The following is a 22,194-nucleotide window of genomic DNA, read 5'->3' as shown; positions in this document are numbered from 1 at the left end:
CAAACACAGCGAACATAATCAGAGACACAGGTCGGAAAGTACTTGGTGTATCGAGTGGAAGAAAGGTAGATAAGGAGACTTGGTGGTGGAATGGGGAGGTGCAGGAGTGTATACAGAGAAAGAGGTTAGCAAAGAACAAGTGGGACACTGAGAGGACGGACGAGAGTAGACAGCAGTACAAGCAGATGCAGCGCACGGTTAAAGTAAAGGTGGCAAAGGCCAAACAAGAGGCCTATGATGACTTGTATGCTCAGCAAGGAAGGCAAGACTGATCGTTACAGGCTGGCGAGACAGAGAGACAAATATGGTAAGGACCTGCAGCAGGTTCGGGTGATTAAGGATAGAGATGGCAATGTATTAACAGGTGCCAATTGTGTGATGGCAAGATTGAAAGAGTACTTTGAAGAATTGATGAATGAGGAAAATGAGAAGGAACAAAGAGTAGAAGACGTGACTTTTGTGGACCAAGACGTAGCAAACATTAGCAATGATGAAGTGAGGAGGTCGCTGAAGAGGATGAAAGGGGGGCTTGGGCCCAATCGAGGTATGGAAATGTCTTGGAGAGGTGGCGGTGGTGTTCCTGACTGGGTTATTCAACAAGATCTTAGATGGTGAACAGATGCCTGAAGAATGGAGACAAAGTGTACTCGTGCCCATTTTTAAGACAAAGGAGATGTGCAGAGTTGTACTAACTACAGAGGAATAACATCGATGAGCCATACAATGAAACTCTGGGAAAGAGTAGTTGAAGCAAGACGAAGAGCAGAAGTGAACATTTGTGAGCAGCAGTATTGCTTCATGCCAAAAAAGAGTACGACATATGCAGTGTTTGCTTTAAGAATGCTAATAGAGAAGTGCAGAGAAGGTCAGATGGAATTGCATTGTGTCTTTGTAGATCTGGAGAAAGTGTATGACAGGCTGCCCAGAGAAGAGCTGTGGTATTGCATGAGGAAGTCTGGAGTGACAGAAAAGTATGTCAGAGCTGTGCAAGACATGTATCATGACTGTAAGACAGTTGTGAGATGTGCTGTTGGTGTGATGGAGGAATTCAAGGTGGAGGTGGGGCTCCACCAGGGGTCAGCTCTAAGCCCCTTCTTATTTGCTATGGTGCTGGACAGGCTGACAGACAATGTTAGACAATAATCTCCTTGGACCATAATGTTTGCAGATGACATTGTGATCTGTAGCGAGAACGGGGAACAGGTGGCAGAGAAACTAGAGATGTGGAGATATGCCCTGGAAAGGAGAGGAATGAAGATCAGTTGCAGCAAGACGGAATACATGTGTGTGAATGAGAGGGATCCAAGTGTAAGAGTGATGCTACAGGGAGAAGAAATAAAGAAGGTGGAGGATTTTAAGTACTTGGGGTCAACTGTCCTGAGCAATGGAGAGTGTGGAAAGCGGCTGGAGAAAAATGTCAGGTGTGATGTGTGATAGGTTTTCAGCTAGGATGAAAGAAAAAGTGTATAAAACAGTGGTGCGAAGAAGGTGGTGGTTGAAGAAAAGACAGGAAGCAGAGCTGGAGGTAGCAGAGCTGAAGATGTTGAGGTTTTCTTTGGGAGTGACCAGGTTGGATAGGATCAGGAATGAGTACATTAGAGGGACAACTCATATTAGAGGCTTTGGAGAGAAAGTCAGAGAGGCCAGACTAAGATGGTTTGGACATGTCCAGAGAAGAGAGAGTGACTATATCGGGAGAAGGATGCTAAGCCTTGAACTGCCAGGCAGGAGCCCGAGAGGAAGACCGAAGAGGAGATTTATGGATGTGGTCAAGAGGACATGAAGGTAACTGGTGTGAGAGAAGAGGATGCACAAAACCGCGATAGATGGAGGACATTGATTCGCTGTGGCGACCCCTGAAGGGAAAAGCCGAAAGGAAAAGAAGTATTAAGTTCATCCTGTCTACTTGATATCTAATTTAAAACGGATTATTTTCTTACAGACAGTGTGTTGTAGGTGTTCAAATACCTGACATGTTTCGGCGTATACTTCCGCCTTCGTCAGTGTCCAGTGACACTCTGACGAAGGCGGAAGTACACGCTGAAACATGTCAGGTATTTGAACACCTACAACACACTGTAAGAAAATAATCCATTTTAAATTGAAAAAAAATGTTATTAATCCTGGTGCAAATACGTGTCTTTGTTGTTTAGAGTGAGCTTGAGCGTGTAGAAGAGGAGCAAACCTTGGAAGAGCTACAGAGTCTTCGGGAAATCGTCCATGACTGGTTTCGAAAACAGGAAGAGATTTTTGAGGTACGATGAGATGATAAGAATTCACAAAGTTAACAGCGCTTACATTTTCCTTCAAATGCTTATCCTTTTAAACTTGTTCTTCTGATGGTTTAAATTACGGTTTCTTTTTTCCTTGCACAGACCTTACGAGAGCCAAGCAGTGACCCCCAGCCTTGTTCACCCACAACATCCATCCCTAAGAGTGGGAGCTCTGGTATGATCCAATATCTGCAGTCTTGGTTTCCGGGCTGGGGTGGCTGGAATAGAGATTCCCTGGACCCAGATAGAGGTCCCGAGACACTTCTCGGCAGCCCATCCTCCTGGGATATTCTGGGTGAGACAATTTGCGTTACTTAGGCATTTGCTTTTTCATACCTGTCAATGTGCGCTTGTCCACCAATAAAGGAAATACTGTGGTCAGCCAATGAAAAATAGGATGATAAGATATATGAATCCATATAGTGCGTAATCACTCTTAGAATTAATTGCAAATTGAACATGACTGCCAAGTCTGACATTATTTGTTTTCTCTAGCAGAAACGGATGACTTGTTTGATCCGTTGGAGGACTCCCAGACTCTGAACACATTTACCAGGCGTGATTACCTGTTTGCACGGCTGGAGTTTTTACTGGAGAAAGGTGGAATTACCCTTTTCCATCAGGACACTAAAGACATGACAGTACATGAAAGTGGAGTTATCCAGCTGGAGGTTTCCGGTAAGAGAAAAATGGAGATGTCAAATGACTACACTCATTGTTCAGTGCTTTTGTGCTAACAATAGAGAAAGGTAGACGTCACCAGTCAATTACAAAGTGATGTGGAATTGGGCCCATCGGGTGGGAATTGACCTGATGTGACCTTTAGGGTACTTTAAAGGACAACCGACGTCTCCAGACAAGTTGTGTCCATAATTTGTAAAATGTCTTCAAATGACTTCTACTGAGCGTATTTTACAAAGATTCCACCGCATATAGCTTATTTTACGTTCTAAGACTCGCGCTGAATATTCTGGAAGTCTTGTTTTTGAGTTGGTGACGAGTCCGTACGTTACGTCACTGAAGGAACGCCCCTGACTGAAAAAAGGACACAGTTTAGCAGTCCTTCCATCACGTCAATGCATTTTGCTGTACTTTTGTCTGAAAACGTTGTGTAGGACCACATAGAGGCAGAAGAGGGCGACAGAGCTCCATGGAAGGAATTAATCAGCCTGTGGAAACGGGCTGATTAATTCCTTACACAGCTTTGTCGCCATGTTCTGCCTTTTTTGGGTGTGACATTTCCCACCCCTGATGCCTCAAAATGACATGGATTAAATTATTTAATCGATTGCAAACATGTATGCTTTCTTCTTCAGAACTATTTGAATCATATTCATAACTGGATGAGTAACAAGAAAGCATATTCTCCGAATCTGAAGCCATTGTTTTGATTCTCGAGCAAGGCAAGACGCCTTGCCGTGACACCACGAACATGGGGGCGGGACCTTCTGAAACTGGCCACTTCCGGTTTCAAATTGAAGTACTTTTTAGACACTTTAAGTCATTTTTATTGGTGTTGCATTTTTGCATTTGACAAAAAAATATACTGCGTTTTGGATATTTTAGATGCTATAAAACGTTTTTCTGATGTCAGTTAGGAAACAAAAAAGCGACGTTGGTTGTCCTTTAACTGTTTATTAAATATCTGATTGTAGTGGATTTTCATTTTTTTTTTATGTTCTTGTGACCACATTTTGCGCATTGTCTTAGTGCTTGATTGTAGATGTTGCCAATTTGTAGAACTCTGAAAATTTTGGACTTCTTGTCCTCATGTTGTGATTTTTTTAGTCTTTTAGCAACAAATGGATTCTGATGATCTTCTCGTTTTTTTTTTTTTGTTTTTTTTGCGGTCTTCTAGATGAAGCCCAATTATTATCAAAGTCAGCTTTATTGTCAAATATGCTAATATGCATGACATACTGTTGACATAGATGCTTTGATCATCTCCTCTTTCAACTAGAACTGCTTCATGTCATCACAAAGAGGGTACAGCAAGTCCTGAAGAATGAATAACTCTGTGTCTTTGTGATGTCATATTTGTTATTTTTATTTTTTTCTCAAGATGGCGGCGCGTGAACGCGCAGCGGCTCCCCTCTCCCGGCAAATTGGCGTTTTCATGTTTATTATGTTTGTTAAAGTAATTATAAGTGCCTTGCATGCTGGGTCCGAGAGGACAGTAATTTCATCTGTGCTGTATGTCATACATATTAGCATATTTGACAATAAAGCTGACTTTGACACGGCACAGATGAAATTCAGATTCATGTGCGCAAACATGCACACACAAATTTACGTAAGTTAGCACATGTGCTTCTATGTAATGTCATGACTCTTTCACAGAGGTGAAGGTGGTTGTGGAGTCTTTGCCTCGCTCAGAGTCTTCCCTGCTATCTGTAATGCTGGGTGGTTTGTTCCTCAGAGACTTGACCACGCATGACACAGTCTTCCCTGTTCTGGTGTCACCAAAAATGGTAAAAAAAGAATAACTGAGAGAGGATTACACAATCTGTGTGACTGTGAATATGGACTGTATTTGTTTGGTGCGTTACGTGGTTTTATTTATTGCAGGACAAGGTTGTCATTGCTGTTAACCAGACACCTGGGCAGCCGAGCACCAATCCAGGTAAACCCTCTCTTTTGTAGCATTCAGTGTTAATATTTGGTTATCATAATTAACTCAATAGCCTGTGTGGTGCCAGTGTGAGTACAGTGAGACATTGGCTTACGAACTTAATTGGTTCCCAGACAGAGTGTGTAAGGTGAAAAGTGTGTATCCCAAAAATTAATTTTCCACAGGAAACCATTAAAATGAGAATAATCAGTTCCCAGGTCTCCATAAAATATAACGAAATAAGCCTTAAAACTACACACAACATACCTTATTCGATGTATAATAAATGTGCTATTATAATGAAAGAAATACACTGCACTGTATAATAAAGTCACTTTATTTACCTTTGTGATGGTCATTGATGGCATGATGGAATGGCGTTGGAGGTCGGAGGTCAAAGGGAATTGCTGTTTGGGAAGAGTCACATTCCGTAAGGACTATAATTAAAGAAATAAACTGTACTGTAAAATAAAGTTTTATTTACCTTTGTAATGGTCGTTGATGTCTTATGGAAGGAGAGTCACCTTCCATTAGGACTGTTGGTAAGTCAACCTCTGGTGTGGCTTCTCTTCTTTGCTTCTTTGGAGACTCCTTATCATTTTTGCTGACGAAAAACCTCTTAATTGACACCTGTTGCTTTCTGACTTGTAAGATCTTACGAAACTGAGGCATCACATTATCGTTCATCATGTTGATGATTCTCATAGCCACAGTCTTTTCTGGATGGAACTGTTCGATAAAAGCCTGCACATCATTCCACTTTGCCAACATTGCCTTGATGCGCTCACTTGATGCTGCAGCCATCTCCTCCTCGCCCTCAAATGTTCTCGAATCATCTGTTGCTGGCTTTAAAATCCTCAATAAGCGGCGAACTTCCAGGTTGCCGCGTGGCGATATCGGAGTGAATTAGCCGTTCTTTCTCGCAAATAATTGCTTTAGTCACGCTGTCATAGCTGCTTTTCGTTAATGCAAATTAACAGAAGTTTTTCAACTTCTTCGATTGGCGAGACCGTTGCTTTGATAGCACGGAAACACCTTTTGCAACAGACGCACCTTTGATGGCTTCTCTGTTGTGGAGGATGGTAGCAATGGTTGACTTACCATATCCGTACTGGGCCGCTAAATCACACAAACGCACACCTCGTTCGTGTTTTTCAATTATGTCCTTCTTCTCCTCGACTGTAATCTTGTTTTGTGTCTTTTTCGGCTGAACACGAGCCTGTGGTGTTGTCTTTTTCGCTCCCATAACAGCAAAATTATCTGTAAAAAACTCATTGGATCGACGTTTGCATTCAGAGAAAGGAGAGAAAGGGGGTGTGGAAAGGTGGGCCGGCCGGCTGGGGTGCTGTTCGGTTGTGTGCTTTTGTGTTCTTCCGCTGAAGATTACTCCGCCAGCCGTGGTGGGAGGTGTGTATCGCGAAAAGTTCGTAAGGTAAGGTGTTCGTAAACAGAGGCCCCACTGTGTTTCTATTTTAGCAGCTATTTGGTTTTGGAACACTTTTTGAAGTTTCTTTCGTTGCATGGTTTAGTTTATGTTACACTTTGAGTTCAACGTTTTGTCTTTTTTCAGGAAATACAAGTGCAGAGAGCCTTTCATCACCAGTGTTTGAAATGCTTTATGAGCGTAACCCCGTGAGGTCTAAGTTTGAAAGAAGACTGGAAGTGAATACAAGCCCACTGAATATCATCTACAACCCTCAAGCAATCAAACAAGTGACAGAATTCTTCTATAAAGGACGAGTTCATTCCTCAGGTAAGTCTCTGGTAGATGTCAATCACTGTGTCATTGAAAGGATTTAGATTTGAAATACTCAGCACCATTCCATAAAATGTACTTTAAAAAATGCATTTTGTAATGCAAACACAACATCAATGTTATTTTAACCACACTGAATTGCGGGGAAATTCCTGTTTTATCCCTTTAGGTTTTGGCTATCAGTCAGAGTTGGAACTAAAAGTAGCGCAGGCTGCCAGGAGGCAGTATGACAAGTTAAAAAGGCAGACAAAGGCGGAAATCCGACAAACTATCGATCAGCTTCTTGTTGGAGAATTTATTGTAAGTCATATTCACTGCCAAGGGACGTGACTCCAAAGGCAAATATTTTAATGTTAAAATGTTGTTATGTTGTGTAGGAAAACAGTAAGCGTTGGACTATGAAGCTGGACATCTGTGCACCACAGGTCATATTTCCTGATGATTTCCAATCAGGAGATCCAATGTTAGTTATTGTTGATTTAGGCAGAATTTTGCTTACCAACTCTCAAGGTAAATTAGATCAGTCATTTTGATCATACTGTTACATACCTTAAGTTTGTGTAAATATTCTTCTGTTTTACATTGTTAAATCATTTCATGTTTGTATATCTGTTCTTTGAAGATGACTCCAAAGACTGCAAAACAACTCAACCTGAAAGGGAAGAACTGAGTGATGAGGAGTACCAAACACCCCTGGGCACTCCACCAGAGTCTCCACCTGAGCTTGACATGATGCCCTTGAAAGACTGGCTAAAATGTCCTGAACTACCCAGTCTCACATCACCTGAAAGTGCAAAGGCCTATAACAGAAAGCTTTATGAAAGATACTCATTGTCCTTTAAGGATCTACAAATAATGGTTGGTCGCAACAAGGACAATTGGAAAAACCTTTCAAAAAGCGATGTCGGACCGACTCACGTTGTGGAGAAATTCAATGTGTTGCTGCAACTAGAGCAGAGACTGCGTTACACGTCCGATCCCCAGCTGCCGGGGGCTGTGTTGTCAGGAAAGCTGCCTGATCTGAAAGTCCATATCAACCTTGAAAAGATGACAGCTTTGAGGAGTTGTCTGGCTAGGCTAAGCAGTACAGCTGGGAATCCAGACGAAGGCCAGGTTAACTGGTCAAAGCCTCCTGACCCTCTTGTTCTCCGCAATGAGAAAATATTTCAAAGAGAGGACAGCTCGTGGAGGATCCAAGGTTCAGCCAAGAACTTGACGCAGAGCGTCATGACTTTAGAGCAACACACGAGGGAAGTTCTGGTGGAATCCCGTCTCCTATTGGCCGAATTCAAAATAAACTATATGCAGCTTGGTGTAGAGAGCGATGGCCGGTACATATCTGTTCTCAAGGTATTTGGAACAAATGGCCATTTTGTGAAGCGCCCTTATGATGCAGAGGTCTCTCTTACCGTTCACGGTCTTCTTCTTGTGGACACCCTACAAACCTATGGCGCAGACTTCGACCTACTTGTGTCGTCCCATAAAAATCTCAGTTTTGATGTCCCAACTGGCAGTCTTCAAGAAAGCCAACCATCTTCCCCAATGTCATATGAAAGCAGATCTTCAGAGCAGCAGAGTCATCAGACTGAGTCATATTTGCGCCCTGACAGAATCCCTGCCCTCAGTTCCTTTATCAAAGATCAAGAAGCTCTCATTAAACTTGAGTATCAGTTTGTGAGCACAGATTGCCCTTCCATGAATCTAGACAGTTCCCTTCAGGTGATAAGCATGCAGGTCAATAACTTGGACATTATTCTCAACCCTGAAACCATGGTGGAACTCCTTAAGTTCCTTCAAAAATCTTTCCCAAAGGACACTTGGACATCAGCATTGCAGCAACCTATAACACAAGCCTACCCTGAGGAAGAAAATGGCACTTTTCAGTCAACGTATGACCAAAACAAAGAGCTTACAGTACAGATTCATCGACTTAACCTCCTTCTCCTTCGAACTGTGTCCACTGGCACTGTCTTGGGCGCTGAGAAGAAAGGTTTGAAGATTGCCACCGCCAGTATCACTGGCACAAAGGTTAATGTTTCCTTAGGCCCTCGAATGGACATAAATGGGTCACTTGGTGCCATTCAGTTGGTCGACTTGACCCAGGAAGGGGGCCGCAGCCAGTTTGTAGTGAGCATCGGGAATGTCGAAGACGCCTCAACTAATGAAGTTCTAACTTTGCTTGCTGACAAAGAACTTTCTCCTTCAGAAGCTTTGAATTTCCACCTTCTAGAGAATTCCCAAGGGGACTGCACTTTAAATCTGTACATGGCATCTTTACACTACAACCATTCGGCCAAGTTCTTGACGGAGCTGAGTCTATCTGCTAATGAGGTAGAGGACAATTTTCGCTCCATGTTGAAAAGTGCTGCAACCAAAGTGTCAACAGTTCTTGCCACCAAGACAGCAGAATACAGCGGTATGTTTTCACTCTTTGAGACTCCCTCGCGAAGAAGTCGAACTCAGAGTTGGTCTTATCCATTGGAGGATGAAGAGGATATTCCAATGGAGGAAAACGAACCCTCCTTAGACACATTCTTTGTGAAGTTGACCCTAAATATAAACATTGAATCGCCAGTAGTGTCCATTCCTCGTAAACCTGGACACCCTGAACTGCTGGTAGGGCACTTGGGTAGTATAACTATCCAGAATTTTATCACTGGCCAACATTCTGATGGGGAAAGACTCAGGGTGCTTATCAAGGATATTCGGTTGTACTCACTTAACACGAATCCTTTGCTCTTGAAGAAGATGAAAAGAGGCGGGAAAAATGGTCGCGTTTCACCATCTCATGGCATCAGTCATGATGAACCGCAGTTCACACGTCATGACTTCTTTGAATACCTCAGCCAAGGAAAAGGTAAAAATGTTAATGCTAAAATTTTGCTAGTAATGTAACTAATCTAGCATTTTTCCCTTCTCCAGCGTTCCATATATTAAAAGACACCACCATACAGTTTAACCTGGAGAAGGCCCCCATCAATGACGATATATATACTTTTCTCACCTCCAAAGAGACATGCAGGAGCACAGCATTGCTCAGAGTCGAAGGGGAGTTTGTCAAACCCGTTCAGGTATATACTGTACTTGATTCAAAGAAATTAATTTGACGTTTGACCACTTTCCATTCCCTAACGCAGTCCTACCTGTCATTGGCTTCCAACTATGCTCAGTCATATTTGTCATTTATTCCGTTATTAATTGTCACCATCATTAAACCTTTATATACTGTATCAGCAGTATTATGTTCTGTTGAAAATTACATTTCAACATTGTTAATTATCATGCAATGTGAACGGGTGTTTAGTTATTTAGAAATAACAAAACATGGTCAACTCAATAATGTCTCATTGTCACAAAGCTGGCTGATTTCATTTTAGAAAAAAAACAGAAATCAAACATTAATTTCATACAAACGGTCCATGCATCAAGCCAAATTGTCTCATCAGGTTGTGAATAGCATTGGATCATAAAAAAAATAGATACTCCAATTAATGTGAACTGACTTTTCATAGTTTTCAAATCTTTTGAAAATATTGAATAAAAACAAGAAAGAATGTCCCTTTTGAGTTATGTTCTATTTCTATTAATATCTGACCCTTTGGTTGTAGGTGTTCCTGTGCAAGGCTGTGTACGAACAGGTCCTCCAGACATTAGATAATTTATTTCTGATCGAGGAGCAACATGTCACTTCCAGTGAACCGCCAACACCCCCGCCACCAACTCCTTCCTCCACCAGACCTCACCGCTTTCCCGACCTCCACGAAGGACTATTTGCCAAGGATCCTCCATACATGAGTTTATCACACTCATTACTCTCCTCTCCTTTGCCTCTACAGTCTCAAAAGTCAAATCCTCACCCTCCTGCATATACTCCGCTGAAAGTAACTGTTCATGTGGAGGAACTGCAGGTCCAACTCAGTGCTGACCTCACCCAGGGCTCGCAAGGCTTAATCAGTCTCCAGTTCCGTGACCTCGAGGGAGTGTTCACAAAAGAGCATCCGCATTTGTTCGAAGTCCAGCTCAGTCTGTGTTCAGTGCTCATGGAGGATCTCTTGGAGCAAAACCCTGAGCATAAACATCTTATGGTGTCCCGTGGAGCGCCAAAGCCCTTGACTTTGAATCCAAAAGAATACCTCTCCCACAGCTGTCCATCTGCATCTAATGCCCAGTACCCAGATATGCCTCGTTCTCTTCCGTCCCACATGGAAGAGGCCCAGAATGTCTTCCAACTCTACCAAAGGCATGCCGGCACACCTTCAGCCAGCCATCGCAAATCTAAGAACGACCCACACTGTCCTAGCACTCCACCACCCTCCCCTACTCAGCGCCAATCCTCCCCTCAGCCGACCTCTGAATTTGACAAGTCGTTAGTCCACATCAACGTCCTCCTGGTGGACCAGAACCACCCAGAGTTCAAAAGCCGTTACGGCAGCGTCGGACGAAGCATCAACATTGACTTCAACTGCTTAGATGTATTAATCACTTTGCAGACCTGGGTGGTCATCCTGGATTTCTTTGGAATTGGCTCCACCACCCATAATCATGCAATGAACGTGCCTCCTAGTTCCCCTCATTGTGTACCAGCACATCCTCTGGACGACTCAATTGTTATCGAACAAGATCCAAATAGGCTTGTCAACACCAAATTGGACCTTAAGGTATGTCAATAGAAGCCGCTTAAATTAGAAAGACCCTGTTCTACAAATTGAGTCGAAAGGAGGAACTAAAGTGAATAAATATTGTCGATTAGATTAATCCTCTATCAAAATGACCCAAACCAAAGGATTAGGAGGTGGCACTTTCTATATGGTGTAAGCCAAGTTGTCTGATTAGGTGGGTAAAGTCTGAATAACTGTCAACTAATACTCTTATTCCTCTCCATTTCATTATTTGAGTGACAGTCACTGTCCTAACTGGCATTTTCCATGTATTTTTTTAACACAACCCACCCCGAAATATGATGAAAAGTATACACTTGAGGTTTTTTTTCTGACCCGTAAGGCTTGTGAGTACTGCCTCGCACTGTCGGCCAACTTGCATGACTTAACTGTGCATATTTTATTTTGTAGGTTCATTCCTTGTCTGTTGTATTGAACAAAGAAGGAAACGAACTTGCGAGAGCCAGCGTGATCAAATTATCTGCACATCTGGAAATGTTGGGTATGAAAAACTTGAAAATTGCCAATTTAATCAAACCCTTGCAATCGTGCTGTTGTGGATTGATTTATAATTAGGTTCTTTAATGTTGTACTGCCTACATTTTAGAGAGCAACCTGGTATTGACAGGCAGTTTGGGAAGTTTGTCCCTCAGTGATCTGACCCTACATGGCGATCTCTACCGGGAGCGTTTCACCACATGTGGAGAGGAGGCTCTGATATTCAATATTCACAGGTACATGCAGTGTCTGAAACTCATGACAAAAAGTTAGTGGACACCCGGGCAGACAACTCTGAAAAGTTGCTGGCCCGGCCATAAAGTTGACTGCCCCATTTTTCACAACTTGAAACACAATAAGACGACTAATCTGGAGAGAAAAAAAACATTGTTGCAAAGTATAACGGATTTTTTTTAATTCAGGAAGTACCGACTAAGTAGTAAATATCCCTTGCTGAAGATTTTGCTCCAGTTGTCGTTTGTTGTCATGGTGCAAAATGCAACGTTTGCGTTGTCTGCTCAAAGCTATGCGGACTCCACTTTCTCGGCGGCTTTCGAAACTTTCAAGTACACTTTGGAAAGCCGCCGAGAAAGTGGAGTCCACGTGGCTCGTAGCGTTTTGTTTGTGGCTTTTGCGTTATTGAATAAAACAAACGTTTGATTTGAAAAAAAAAAGCTTTTTTTCTCGACGAAGTTGTCGCCCATCCGGGCCGAGACGTTTTGAAAGTTGTACGCCCGACGTAAAAGTTGTACGCCCCGGGCCACCGGGCAGACGCTATTTCAAACACTGCTACATGTATGTCACAGTAGCACAAATTATATTTACAGTCCTTAGATATCAGTTTTGATTACCTTTGTATTTTATTTCAGATATGGTGTGCCAGATCCCTACCTTGAGCGTGAATACGACATCAAGGTTTCTCTTCTGATGGCTTCAGTTCAATATGTCCACACTCAGCGCTTCCAGGCCGAGGTGGTGGCCTTCATCCAACACTTCACACAGTTACAGGATGTGCTTGGCAGGCAAAGAGCTGCGATGGAAGGCCAAGCTGTAAGTAAATGTTATTGAGAAATTAATCTCAGGAGAGACATACAGCGTATAAATTTACCAAAGCATCAATTTTCTACCATTGTATCACTGAAAATTAGTTGAGTATTTTTTTTGAATCTGTAAGCAAGTTAGGATGCAAATCATTTTACCTCCTAGAAAATTTTGAAAATAACAAACGAAAAGCATAATCACACATCGTCTGTTCAGGATCATGGGTGAGCCGTAGCCAATACCGACTAACATTGGGTGAGATGTGGACTCGTCAGCAGTCAGTTAGTCGCATGAAACTTGGAGACAATACTATTCACACTGATAATTAAATCGATGGTCGGTTGAGAGGTTTACATTAACTTAGCAGGCATGTTTTGCAATATGGGCCGAAAACAGAGGAGCCATAGTAAACCCAACTAAGCATGGAGAGAATACTAAACAGAAATGTCCAAGATATTATTCCAGTCCAAAGCATTTGACTGTAAGGGAGCCGTGCTAATTATACTTGGAAATTTCCCTGATAGGCACATTAATTTTAAAATGATCACTTTTGATGTGCAGCGACCCCTCTTGATCAAAAATGGGATTACTTTGATATGTGTGAAAACACCGAAAACACCTAAATTTCTGCCTCACCTGTGTCTTGTATGTCTTGCAGATATGGGACCACCCTCAACGGGCATCCAGGGTTCTACTGGATATCGAAGCTGGCGCCCCAGTCTTAATCATCCCCGAAAGCTCAACTTCAAAAAGGGTCATTGTAGCAAACTTTGGCCAGCTGAGGCTTCAGAACAGCTTCTTACCTGCTGTGGCCCATTGCACTTTCTCCGCTCGAGACAAGGTAGAGAAACTGACCATGGTACATGCCTTTTTCCCATCTCTGGTGAGTCAGACTCTTAAATATTTGATCCAAGCATTGATGCTTCACTCCAATTCTAACTGCAGACTGACCTCCCATACTTTTGTTTCACTTTTTGAATACACTGCTGTTTACTTTCCCGTCAGCAAACCCCAAACTGTTCGATGACCTGTTTTTGTGTGCAACCTGCTCACACTGACATCTTGCTTTGTGATCCTGATCCTGCGTGTGTGTGTCATGAATGCAAAATATCCGCTGTTGTGAGACTAATGAAGTTTGTTCAGTTCAAAAAATCTTTTCATCATTGAAATATTATAAAGTTTGTTAAGTTAAAAAGTGCAATTATATTCCAGGAAGTACAGGGCACTATTTCCAGTACTGTACCTGAGTCAACAGTTTTCCCAGCACGTGCAGCCAATTCCACATGGGTGGTGTGTAGTTTTGTTTGTCATAACAGCATCATTGTTGTTTTAAATTCATCTGTTTATGATATCCTCAACAAGATGAAAGAACATTTCCAATGCAAGAACATAAAAAATATGATGTATTTCTGCCATCCTTTTCTCTAGATTACTGCAAAGTAAAATTTAAATTTAAAAACAAGGATGATTTCTTGATGATTTCTGCAATATTTTTGGTGTTTATCTTGAAAAATTAATGGAGGTGAATTAAATTTAAATAATTATGGGTTCAGTTTTTTTACCAGCTTTACTAAGTTATAAGCAAACCGCATACTGTAACTCGTTTTGCATGGTAAAGGATTGTTTTACTGTTGTTTTCCCTTGAAACAGGAGCAGGCAGAAAATGCAGAAGCATGGTCTTATGGGCAAACATGGCGTCAAACCTCCGCCAGCTGTGTTGCCTCCGAGACTAATGGCGCCGCACAGTCAGCGGGTGGTGTCCCTTCTGCTTCAGGTAAGCACTCCTGGTTAGTCTGGAAAAAAAAATTATTTACTTTTGTCTTGATTGCCATAATAGGAGCATTATGATAAATCTGTCAATAGTGTTGGTGTTTTTTTTTCTTCAGAAGCTCACGTGTGTCTTTTGGATTGCATTGTACTGGACCTGCAGCAGATGGATATTTTTGCTGCAAAACATCTGCCGTGCCAAACATGTGATAGAGGTTGTACTCCCTCTGACATCTCAGATGTTATTTTCCCATCCTACTGTGTGCGTAGGATGGGAGGAAACTTCCTGAAAGAATGTTGTCGCCTCCAACTTAAAGTTGAACGTAACCTGGACAGGTAATTTCTACTAAATTTCCCTCAGTTTTTTTGTATAATAAGATTCATGTTAAGACTATTCTTGAACATTGGTTGCAATCATTTACATATGTACCTTTATGTGAGTGTTTCTTTTTTAACAGCGATTATGGCCAAAGTATCAAATCAAGCCCAATTATTTTTAATGGATTGAATGGTCCAGTTTTTAAGAATATCACTTCAATATGTATCAGAAGATTTTAAATTTCAAAGCTAAATCGGATTTTTTAATTTTCATTGCCTTGTCAATATAAGATCACTGATTTTTGGGAGGGCTGAACTGCTGGTGCTACAATGTGTTTCAGCCTGATAATGCTCAAGTGTTGCATCACTTTGGTTGTTCCCGTCATTGATATTTGTGCCCCTGGTTTACTTGGCAAATCAGTTTGTAAAAGCTTGTCCAAATACAGAAGAGTAACCGATTTCTCCCTGTGTTTGGATTATCTTTTTTAAGTGAACTCAGCCATGCTGTCCCAGATATGAGTATCTACGGCAGCCTGTCATCAGTCCAGTGCTCGCTAGATCCAGAACACTACCAACTGATTCGAGGGCTGCTGGAGAATAATCTTGGAGAGCCTGTTGAAGAATTTTTGCGACCCTTCAACCTACAGGACCCCAGTACCTATGTAAGACAGGAGACTGAATTTCTGTCCTTTAAAAAAAATCAAATAAGTATTTGTTTTTGGGCCGCATAATTGTGGATATCTTGTATAAATGTGGAATGACAGAAGAAAAAATGGGTGCATGGGACAAGGAGGGAATTAACCATAGAGGTGTCTCTCCTCAGACTGTGTTAAGTGGAGATGTCTTCACCAATTTGTCAATCCTGGTGGATATGATGGATGTCAGTCTGGAGCTCATGGACAGTAATAAATCGCACAAGCGTTCACTCGCAAGGTTAGTTTTTACAGTTCTACTATTGCTCGTTTTAAGATATTGAATGACATAATTTTTCATTGTATTGTTAAAAATGTTTTTTCAATACTAAATATATTTAATGTATTTATTTATCCAAGTAAAGCAATGGACAACATAGGTTTTCATTTACAATTCCGACCTGGCTGGAAACAGTGGAGTAAAAGTTACAAAAGCATAAATCCATTAATTGAACTAAAAAAACGTAATCAGAAATGTTTTTAGTCATGACACTCAGGTCATCAAGTACAGTATTTGAATAATAACTGCCTCTGCACAAGTAACCTCAGATGAGTGTTTCTCCATGGTATAGAGCCCTTGAACATGTCACTGATAGTTCACCACACGTGAAACCTCTTTAAGATAAAATGCTACACTTCCAATTTTGTAGCTCAGACCATTTTAGGACAGACTACCGGACAAAAAATTTCCTTGGATATGGTTGTGAGTTGATTAACTTGTATAGCATCCATTCAGTTGAGCCCTGCCAACTCATTGTTTGCCATGTGCGGATATGCATTGATATGGATTTATTTTTTTACGTTTTAATTCCCTTTCATGTCTTTTTGAAAATTTATCTCATTTTTATCAGCATTTTTATACAGTAAAAAAGTGTTCACCAAACACTGATTTTCACTATTTGTGAGTTGGCTTGGTCCTTCTAGCCCTCAAATAGCGGGGCTCAACTGTACATTTTCCTCTTTTTTTCCTTTCAAATTCCATCTTTAGTTTGTGTGTGCGTGCGTGCGTGCGTTTGTGTGTGTGTGTGTGTGTGTGTGTGTGTGTGTGTGTGTGTGTGTGTGTGTGTGTGTGTGTGCGCGTGCGTGTGTGTGCGCGTGCGTGTGTGTGTCAGATTTAACTTCATGAAGTCCAAGCTGCTTTTTGAGAAGTTCTCCAATGGCTCCACATCAGTCAATCTCGTTTCTCATTCACTGCTGGCTTATGACACACGGTGCACTGGGCAATACAAGAGCACTGGTGGTGCTGATGGCACCAATGTATTTGACTGCATTCTCCAGCCTTCTAAAACTGGCACAAACCAGGCGTCTCTGCAACTGGAACTGCATTACAGGTACGTTATTTTCTCCTAAATAAATCGACATGAAGTAAATTTTTGTTGTGTCACATATAATGCTCTCCAATGTGTTTGCAGATCAACACAAGACTCTTCTTGTTTCACCGTTGTCCTGAACAACCTAAGGGTCTTTCTCATCTTTGACTGGCTCTGGCACGTGCAAGAATTCTTGCAGCTGCCAGTGAAAAAGATGTCAGGAGGTGCTGCGAATCTCCAGTGTCCAAGTAACACCAATTCTGACGTTGAAGCAAATACAAATTCCATCATCGCTGAGGCAGTCATACCAAAGAGGGTCAAGAGTGGTGTGGTCACCAAGAGGTCTACAGTGTCCGTTACCAATAATCGCTGCCTTGAGATTAAGGTCAATGTTACAGGTTAGTCATTGACACAGTAATATTAACTACTGTATTTTCCGGTGTATAAGCCACTCCCAAAAGCCTTGATTTTCTTCAAAAGATGACCCTGCGCCTCATATGCTGGCAGGCCTTATATATGAAGTCATATTGAGCCACAACAGGTCTCGTAACTACTCTTAGCAGCCACGACTCCATTTCCCCCTGTAGAAGAAGTCGTGTGTAACCCAAGCCTCTACTGTAGTGCCTTATAATGTGGTGTGCCTCATATTTGGAAAACTCTGATATATTTATAAATTGTATTTGGAACATGTTTCATTCATTGAAGATGCGACTTCCGGTCCGTCCGGTGCGCCTTGCATGTGGAAAAAGTTTGAAAATACACTATTCATTGGAGGCGCGCCTTATAGACCGGAAAATACGGTACTTGATCTGCTGTTGCAGAATATATTTGTGTGTGTTGGAGGGGAACAAAGTTAATATAGACAAACGTCAAATTTACATGCATGTACTATGCAAATATTAGAAAAAAATCCCACTAATCCAATGTGAAGGGGAAAGATGAAAGATGAAGCCTAAAATTGTATTTCATCACTATCCCAATGCGTGATCCGAGTGATTTCACCATACTGTACAATGGATATCAAAATTATAGAATGGAGAAAAAGGAATATCTTGGAGGGAAAAGAAATCTCTCTCTGTCATCAGGTACTGAATTTGTCATTGTTGAGGATTCAAGCTGCCTGGATACAAACGCCATCATTCTTAAAGGCACCACAGTTCTCACGTACAAACCTCGGCTCTTGGATCGGCCCTTTTCTGGAAGCCTCGCCGGCATAGAGGTAAGCCCTATTTCTTGGATTTAAAAAAAGTGTCCAATGTAACTTACAGAATATAAGAAAATATAGGAAAACAGAGCGTTGACTTCATTTTGAGGTTACAAAAAGTAGTTTGCAGCAATATGAATGTAATGTACAAATTGATGGAAATACATACCAGCATAGAGATCTCTTTATTAGTTTTAGAAAAATATCTTGCCTACTCCAGTGATACCTCGGTTCTCGACCATAATCCGTTCCCGAACCCTGTTCGAAAAGCGATTTGTTCGAACACTGAAACCATTTTTCCCATTACAAATAATGTAAATCGTTTTAATCCGTTCCAACACACTGAATGTTTACCTTTTAGTACAGTATTTTATACATTATTTTATGCATGAAATTGCACATTAAAATGCTGAGCAACACATAAAAAGCAATGTATATCTCAGAAAATGTTAAGCAAAATGGCAAAGACACAAATAACATAAACGTAAGGCTAATTGTACGTTCGTAAAGAAAACAAATATGAATAGGATTTTTTACCTTTGTGGTGGTCAGCAGAAGGTGCAGGTGCACGGAGGAAGGAAATTTATTGTTTGGAAGCAGAGTCCCCTTCCATAAAAACTTCAGGGGGGCTCTTCTGTCTGAGGGAGGCTCACACGTTCAAATCTCTTTGCTACGGATGACTCGGCTACAGGATATTCTTTTCTCTTAAAGGACAACGGACGTCTCCGGACAAGTTGTGTCCATAATTTGTAAAATGGCTTCAAATGACTTCTACTGAGCGTATTTTACAAAGATTCCACCGCATATAGCTATATTTTACATTTTAAGACTCGCGCTGAATATTCAGAAAGTCTTGTTTTTGAGTTGGTGACGAGTCCGTACGTGACGTCACTAAAGGACCCCCCCCCCCCCCGACCGACAAAAAGACACATTGTAGCAGTACATCGCGTCAATGTATTTTGCTGTACTGTTTGTCTGAAAACCTTGATGTTGCACCCAAAAGCCGCCAGAAGAGGGTGTCCAAGCTCCATGGAAGGAATTTATCAGACTGTGGAAACGAGTTGATTCATTCCTCACGGGCTGCTATACAGAAGCTTCGCAAGTGTGTTGTTTCTGGCGTGTGCGACGTGCGACGGAGGAGGACGTGCACTCCTGACTCCTTTCATTAGGACTGCTGAACACCAAATGAGCCCTGAATACATGTGAGCAACTGCAAGATAACGTCTAATCGTCTCTGCTTGATCTGAGACCAGATAAGATCTACAATGACTAAAAGACAAGGCAGGGCTACAGACGCTAACACCAAAGCTAACGTTAGCCCTGTACCCCTTAATGCTGCTACTACAGGATGTGAAAGTGAAAATACTGTTTCATTGCCTCCTGTATGTCGTCCAAAAGAAAGTCACGCCATGATTGTTGCTAATATGCACGATTACCTGGGGTCACCCCCCAGGTAATCGTGCACCTACTGTGGCTTCTAATGAGAATGTGGTGGGAGATTTGTTCCCTCTGCTTCCACTCTCTCCTGCGGCTGCCTCTACCACAGGTTCCTCCCCTACTTCACCAGCAGCCAAAATAGCTCGCAATATCCGAGTTTCAGTTCCCCCAGACCTCATGGCAATTCTGCTCGCTGAATTTGAGTCTCTGCGGCAACTAATGAACACAAGAGCTGATGCCCTAGAGGTTATGATTAAGATGAACTCAGTGACTATTACAAAAGTACAAGCAGAGAGTAAAGAAAATACCAAACAAATAAATGGCTTGAAAGTTTCTCTGGACCAGATGCACGCAGAAACGGTTGCAATAAAGGATAGATTGGGAAAACTGGAGTCTCACCCACGCAGTTTAAACAAAGACATGATAAACCGCATTTCCAAGTGGGAGACCTATCATCGACGTTGGAATCTTATGCTCCATGGATTGGAAGAAAACAACCAGCAGAATATCCGTCAGGAGACCATACAAGTACTTCAGGCTGTGCTGCCTGAGGCCAAGGACAAGATCCCTGGTGTGGTGGACACCATCCATCGCCTCAGCTCGAGACGCCCAGACAGCTCCTGGAGTCACCCTATAATGATCCAGTTTGCCTTCAGGATCCACAAAGAAGCAGCGAAAGCGGGTAACTCCTTCCTCCAGGCTAAAGGTCTTCGGCTGTCCCTTGACTTCCCACCAGAGGTACGTGAGAGGAGGCGTCTGTTGTGGCCCCAAGTGGACAAGGCCAGAAAGGAACATAAGCAGGCCCATTTTGTGGGAGGCCGTGCCTTTTTGGATGGGGTTGAGATTTTCCCTCCCTGATATTTAGGAGGTTCTGACTGACTTAACCTCTAAGTATCCTCTAATACCTGTAAATAATTTTGATTTACCAGGCTGTTAAGCTAATAGTATTAAAAAATATATTAAATAAATAAATAATAAAGCAGTTGCTCTCGAAATGGAAATTGAATATTCTACACATTATGATACGCATCATACATTATGGGCTTATTATGTTTAAATGTAAATCTACTTTTGGTTATTCAGCAGTCCTTAGTCTCTATTTCTTTTTCAATAGAGACTGTGCTTCACCAAACCTTTGGCGTGAGCACTTTGTTTTTGAAGTGATCCCGTGGATTGCTTTTTGAGTTTTCTATATTTAGTTCTTATTAAAAAAAGGATTTTCTTTTATATTTTACTTTTCCTAGCTTAATTTTTCACTTATTCTATTTTCCTTGTCTATTTCTTACTGTTCTCATCCCTATGTCCCTTTCCCTTCTCTCCCTAAATGCCAGGGGTTTAAGGAACACCTTGAAACGGAAAGCTGTATTTTTGTTTCTCAGAAAATTTAAGTGTGATTTCTTGTTTTTGCAAGAAGCTCATAGTACAACAAATGACATCAGTCTCTGGAAAAGTCAATAGGGAAGAGACCTATGGGGAGCACACAGGTCGGAAAAAGCAGCCGGTGTCATAGTTCTAAAAGAAAATTTCTCTGGGGAAATTATTGGTCATGACAGTGATGACCCGGAAGGTCACTATATCATACTTATGTTGGCAATCTCTGATAAAAATGTTATCATGATTAATATATATGGGTACAATTCACGTCCTAAAAATATATTATTGTTAGAAGAAATTGATTAAAAAAGTTGAGTACTGGTTGAACAAATATCCAACTGCCTATTTAATTCTGGGTGGTGATTTTAATGTAGTTATGAATAACAAACTAGATCGACTTTCACCACCAAGTCAAGCAGTCTCTAATCTATACCTCATCACCTTCATGGAGAAATACAACCTATATGATGTTATCAGAGAAAGGTTTCCCTCTCTAAAAACATACTTGGCACTCTAAGGACCTTTCAAAACAATCTAGACTGGATTACTGGTTGATATCTAAAACAATCTCTGCGGACCTCGTTGAAGTAGACTACCACCCAGCACCACTGTCTGATCATAAAATAATCACACTTAAGGTAACCTTGACACCAGTTATGAATATTCCTAAGGCTTTATGTTGGAAGCTGAACAATAGTTTGTTAGCCCATGATGAGGTAAAGGAAAATATAAACAGGTTAATAAAGTCTCATTGGGACACAGCCCTTCTCCAAAACTCTTTCAGCCTCCAATGGGAACTTCTAAAACACGAAATCGGTAAATACATGAGGAAATATAGCAGCAATTTAGTGAAACACAGAAGAGCGGAAGAGGACGATTCATGTGCTCAAATGATTTCTCTTTCCAGTCAATCAGCAACCCTATTTGAGGATGATCATGCCAAGTTAGCAGACTACCAAGATAAACTTGATGGTATATATAGACGAAAAGCAGAGGGTGCATTTATCAGATCCAGGAGGCGTTGGCTGGAAGAAGAGGAAAAATGTCATCGTACTTCTTTAACTTGGAAAAATCTAAATCTAAAAAACAAACCATTGACACATTAAAAATTGATAACAAAATTGTTTCAGACTACCACGAAATCTCCTCTTTCTGCTCAAAATTCTATGGTAACCTATATACAGTAAAGTCTCGTTATATCGATATCGGATATATCGATAGTCCCGGTTATATCGATACTATTTCTATGCACGCA

The 22,194-nt window shown here is 41.5% G+C and overlaps 1 protein-coding gene across 2 annotated transcripts in view; it reads left to right on the top strand.

The window, feature by feature from the left end:
* Positions 1 to 22,194, top strand: part of vps13d (vacuolar protein sorting 13 homolog D) — an 87,811-nt gene that overhangs the window by 11,631 nt on the left and 53,986 nt on the right. The window contains exons 11-33 of one of the 2 annotated variants that reach the window (XM_089003792.1): positions 2,154 to 2,255; positions 2,376 to 2,568; positions 2,769 to 2,951; positions 4,614 to 4,744; positions 4,842 to 4,896; positions 6,455 to 6,637; positions 6,810 to 6,940; positions 7,018 to 7,150; positions 7,263 to 9,497; positions 9,563 to 9,711; positions 10,249 to 11,298; positions 11,710 to 11,800; positions 11,906 to 12,032; positions 12,666 to 12,846; positions 13,496 to 13,678; positions 14,050 to 14,127; positions 14,488 to 14,611; positions 14,724 to 14,940; positions 15,413 to 15,584; positions 15,746 to 15,855; positions 16,727 to 16,945; positions 17,027 to 17,322; positions 18,010 to 18,143. In XM_089003792.1, coding sequence (XP_088859918.1) covers positions 2,154 to 2,255; positions 2,376 to 2,568; positions 2,769 to 2,951; positions 4,614 to 4,744; positions 4,842 to 4,896; positions 6,455 to 6,637; positions 6,810 to 6,940; positions 7,018 to 7,150; positions 7,263 to 9,497; positions 9,563 to 9,711; positions 10,249 to 11,298; positions 11,710 to 11,800; positions 11,906 to 12,032; positions 12,666 to 12,846; positions 13,496 to 13,678; positions 14,050 to 14,127; positions 14,488 to 14,611; positions 14,724 to 14,940; positions 15,413 to 15,584; positions 15,746 to 15,855; positions 16,727 to 16,945; positions 17,027 to 17,322; positions 18,010 to 18,143 — 6,477 coding nt within the window. The remainder of the gene's footprint in view (positions 1 to 2,153; positions 2,256 to 2,375; positions 2,569 to 2,768; positions 2,952 to 4,613; positions 4,745 to 4,841; positions 4,897 to 6,454; positions 6,638 to 6,809; positions 6,941 to 7,017; positions 7,151 to 7,262; positions 9,498 to 9,562; positions 9,712 to 10,248; positions 11,299 to 11,709; positions 11,801 to 11,905; positions 12,033 to 12,665; positions 12,847 to 13,495; positions 13,679 to 14,049; positions 14,128 to 14,487; positions 14,612 to 14,723; positions 14,941 to 15,412; positions 15,585 to 15,745; positions 15,856 to 16,726; positions 16,946 to 17,026; positions 17,323 to 18,009; positions 18,144 to 22,194) is intronic. The other variant, XM_089003801.1, reaches the window with a different exon arrangement.

The sequence above is a fragment of the Hippocampus bargibanti genome, linkage group LG01 (genome assembly GCF_051943395.1).
Source record: "Hippocampus bargibanti isolate YZ-2025 linkage group LG01, ASM5194339v1, whole genome shotgun sequence".
Classification (NCBI taxonomy): Eukaryota; Metazoa; Chordata; class Actinopteri; order Syngnathiformes; family Syngnathidae; genus Hippocampus; species Hippocampus bargibanti.
This window is presented reverse-complemented; position numbering and strand designations above follow the sequence as displayed.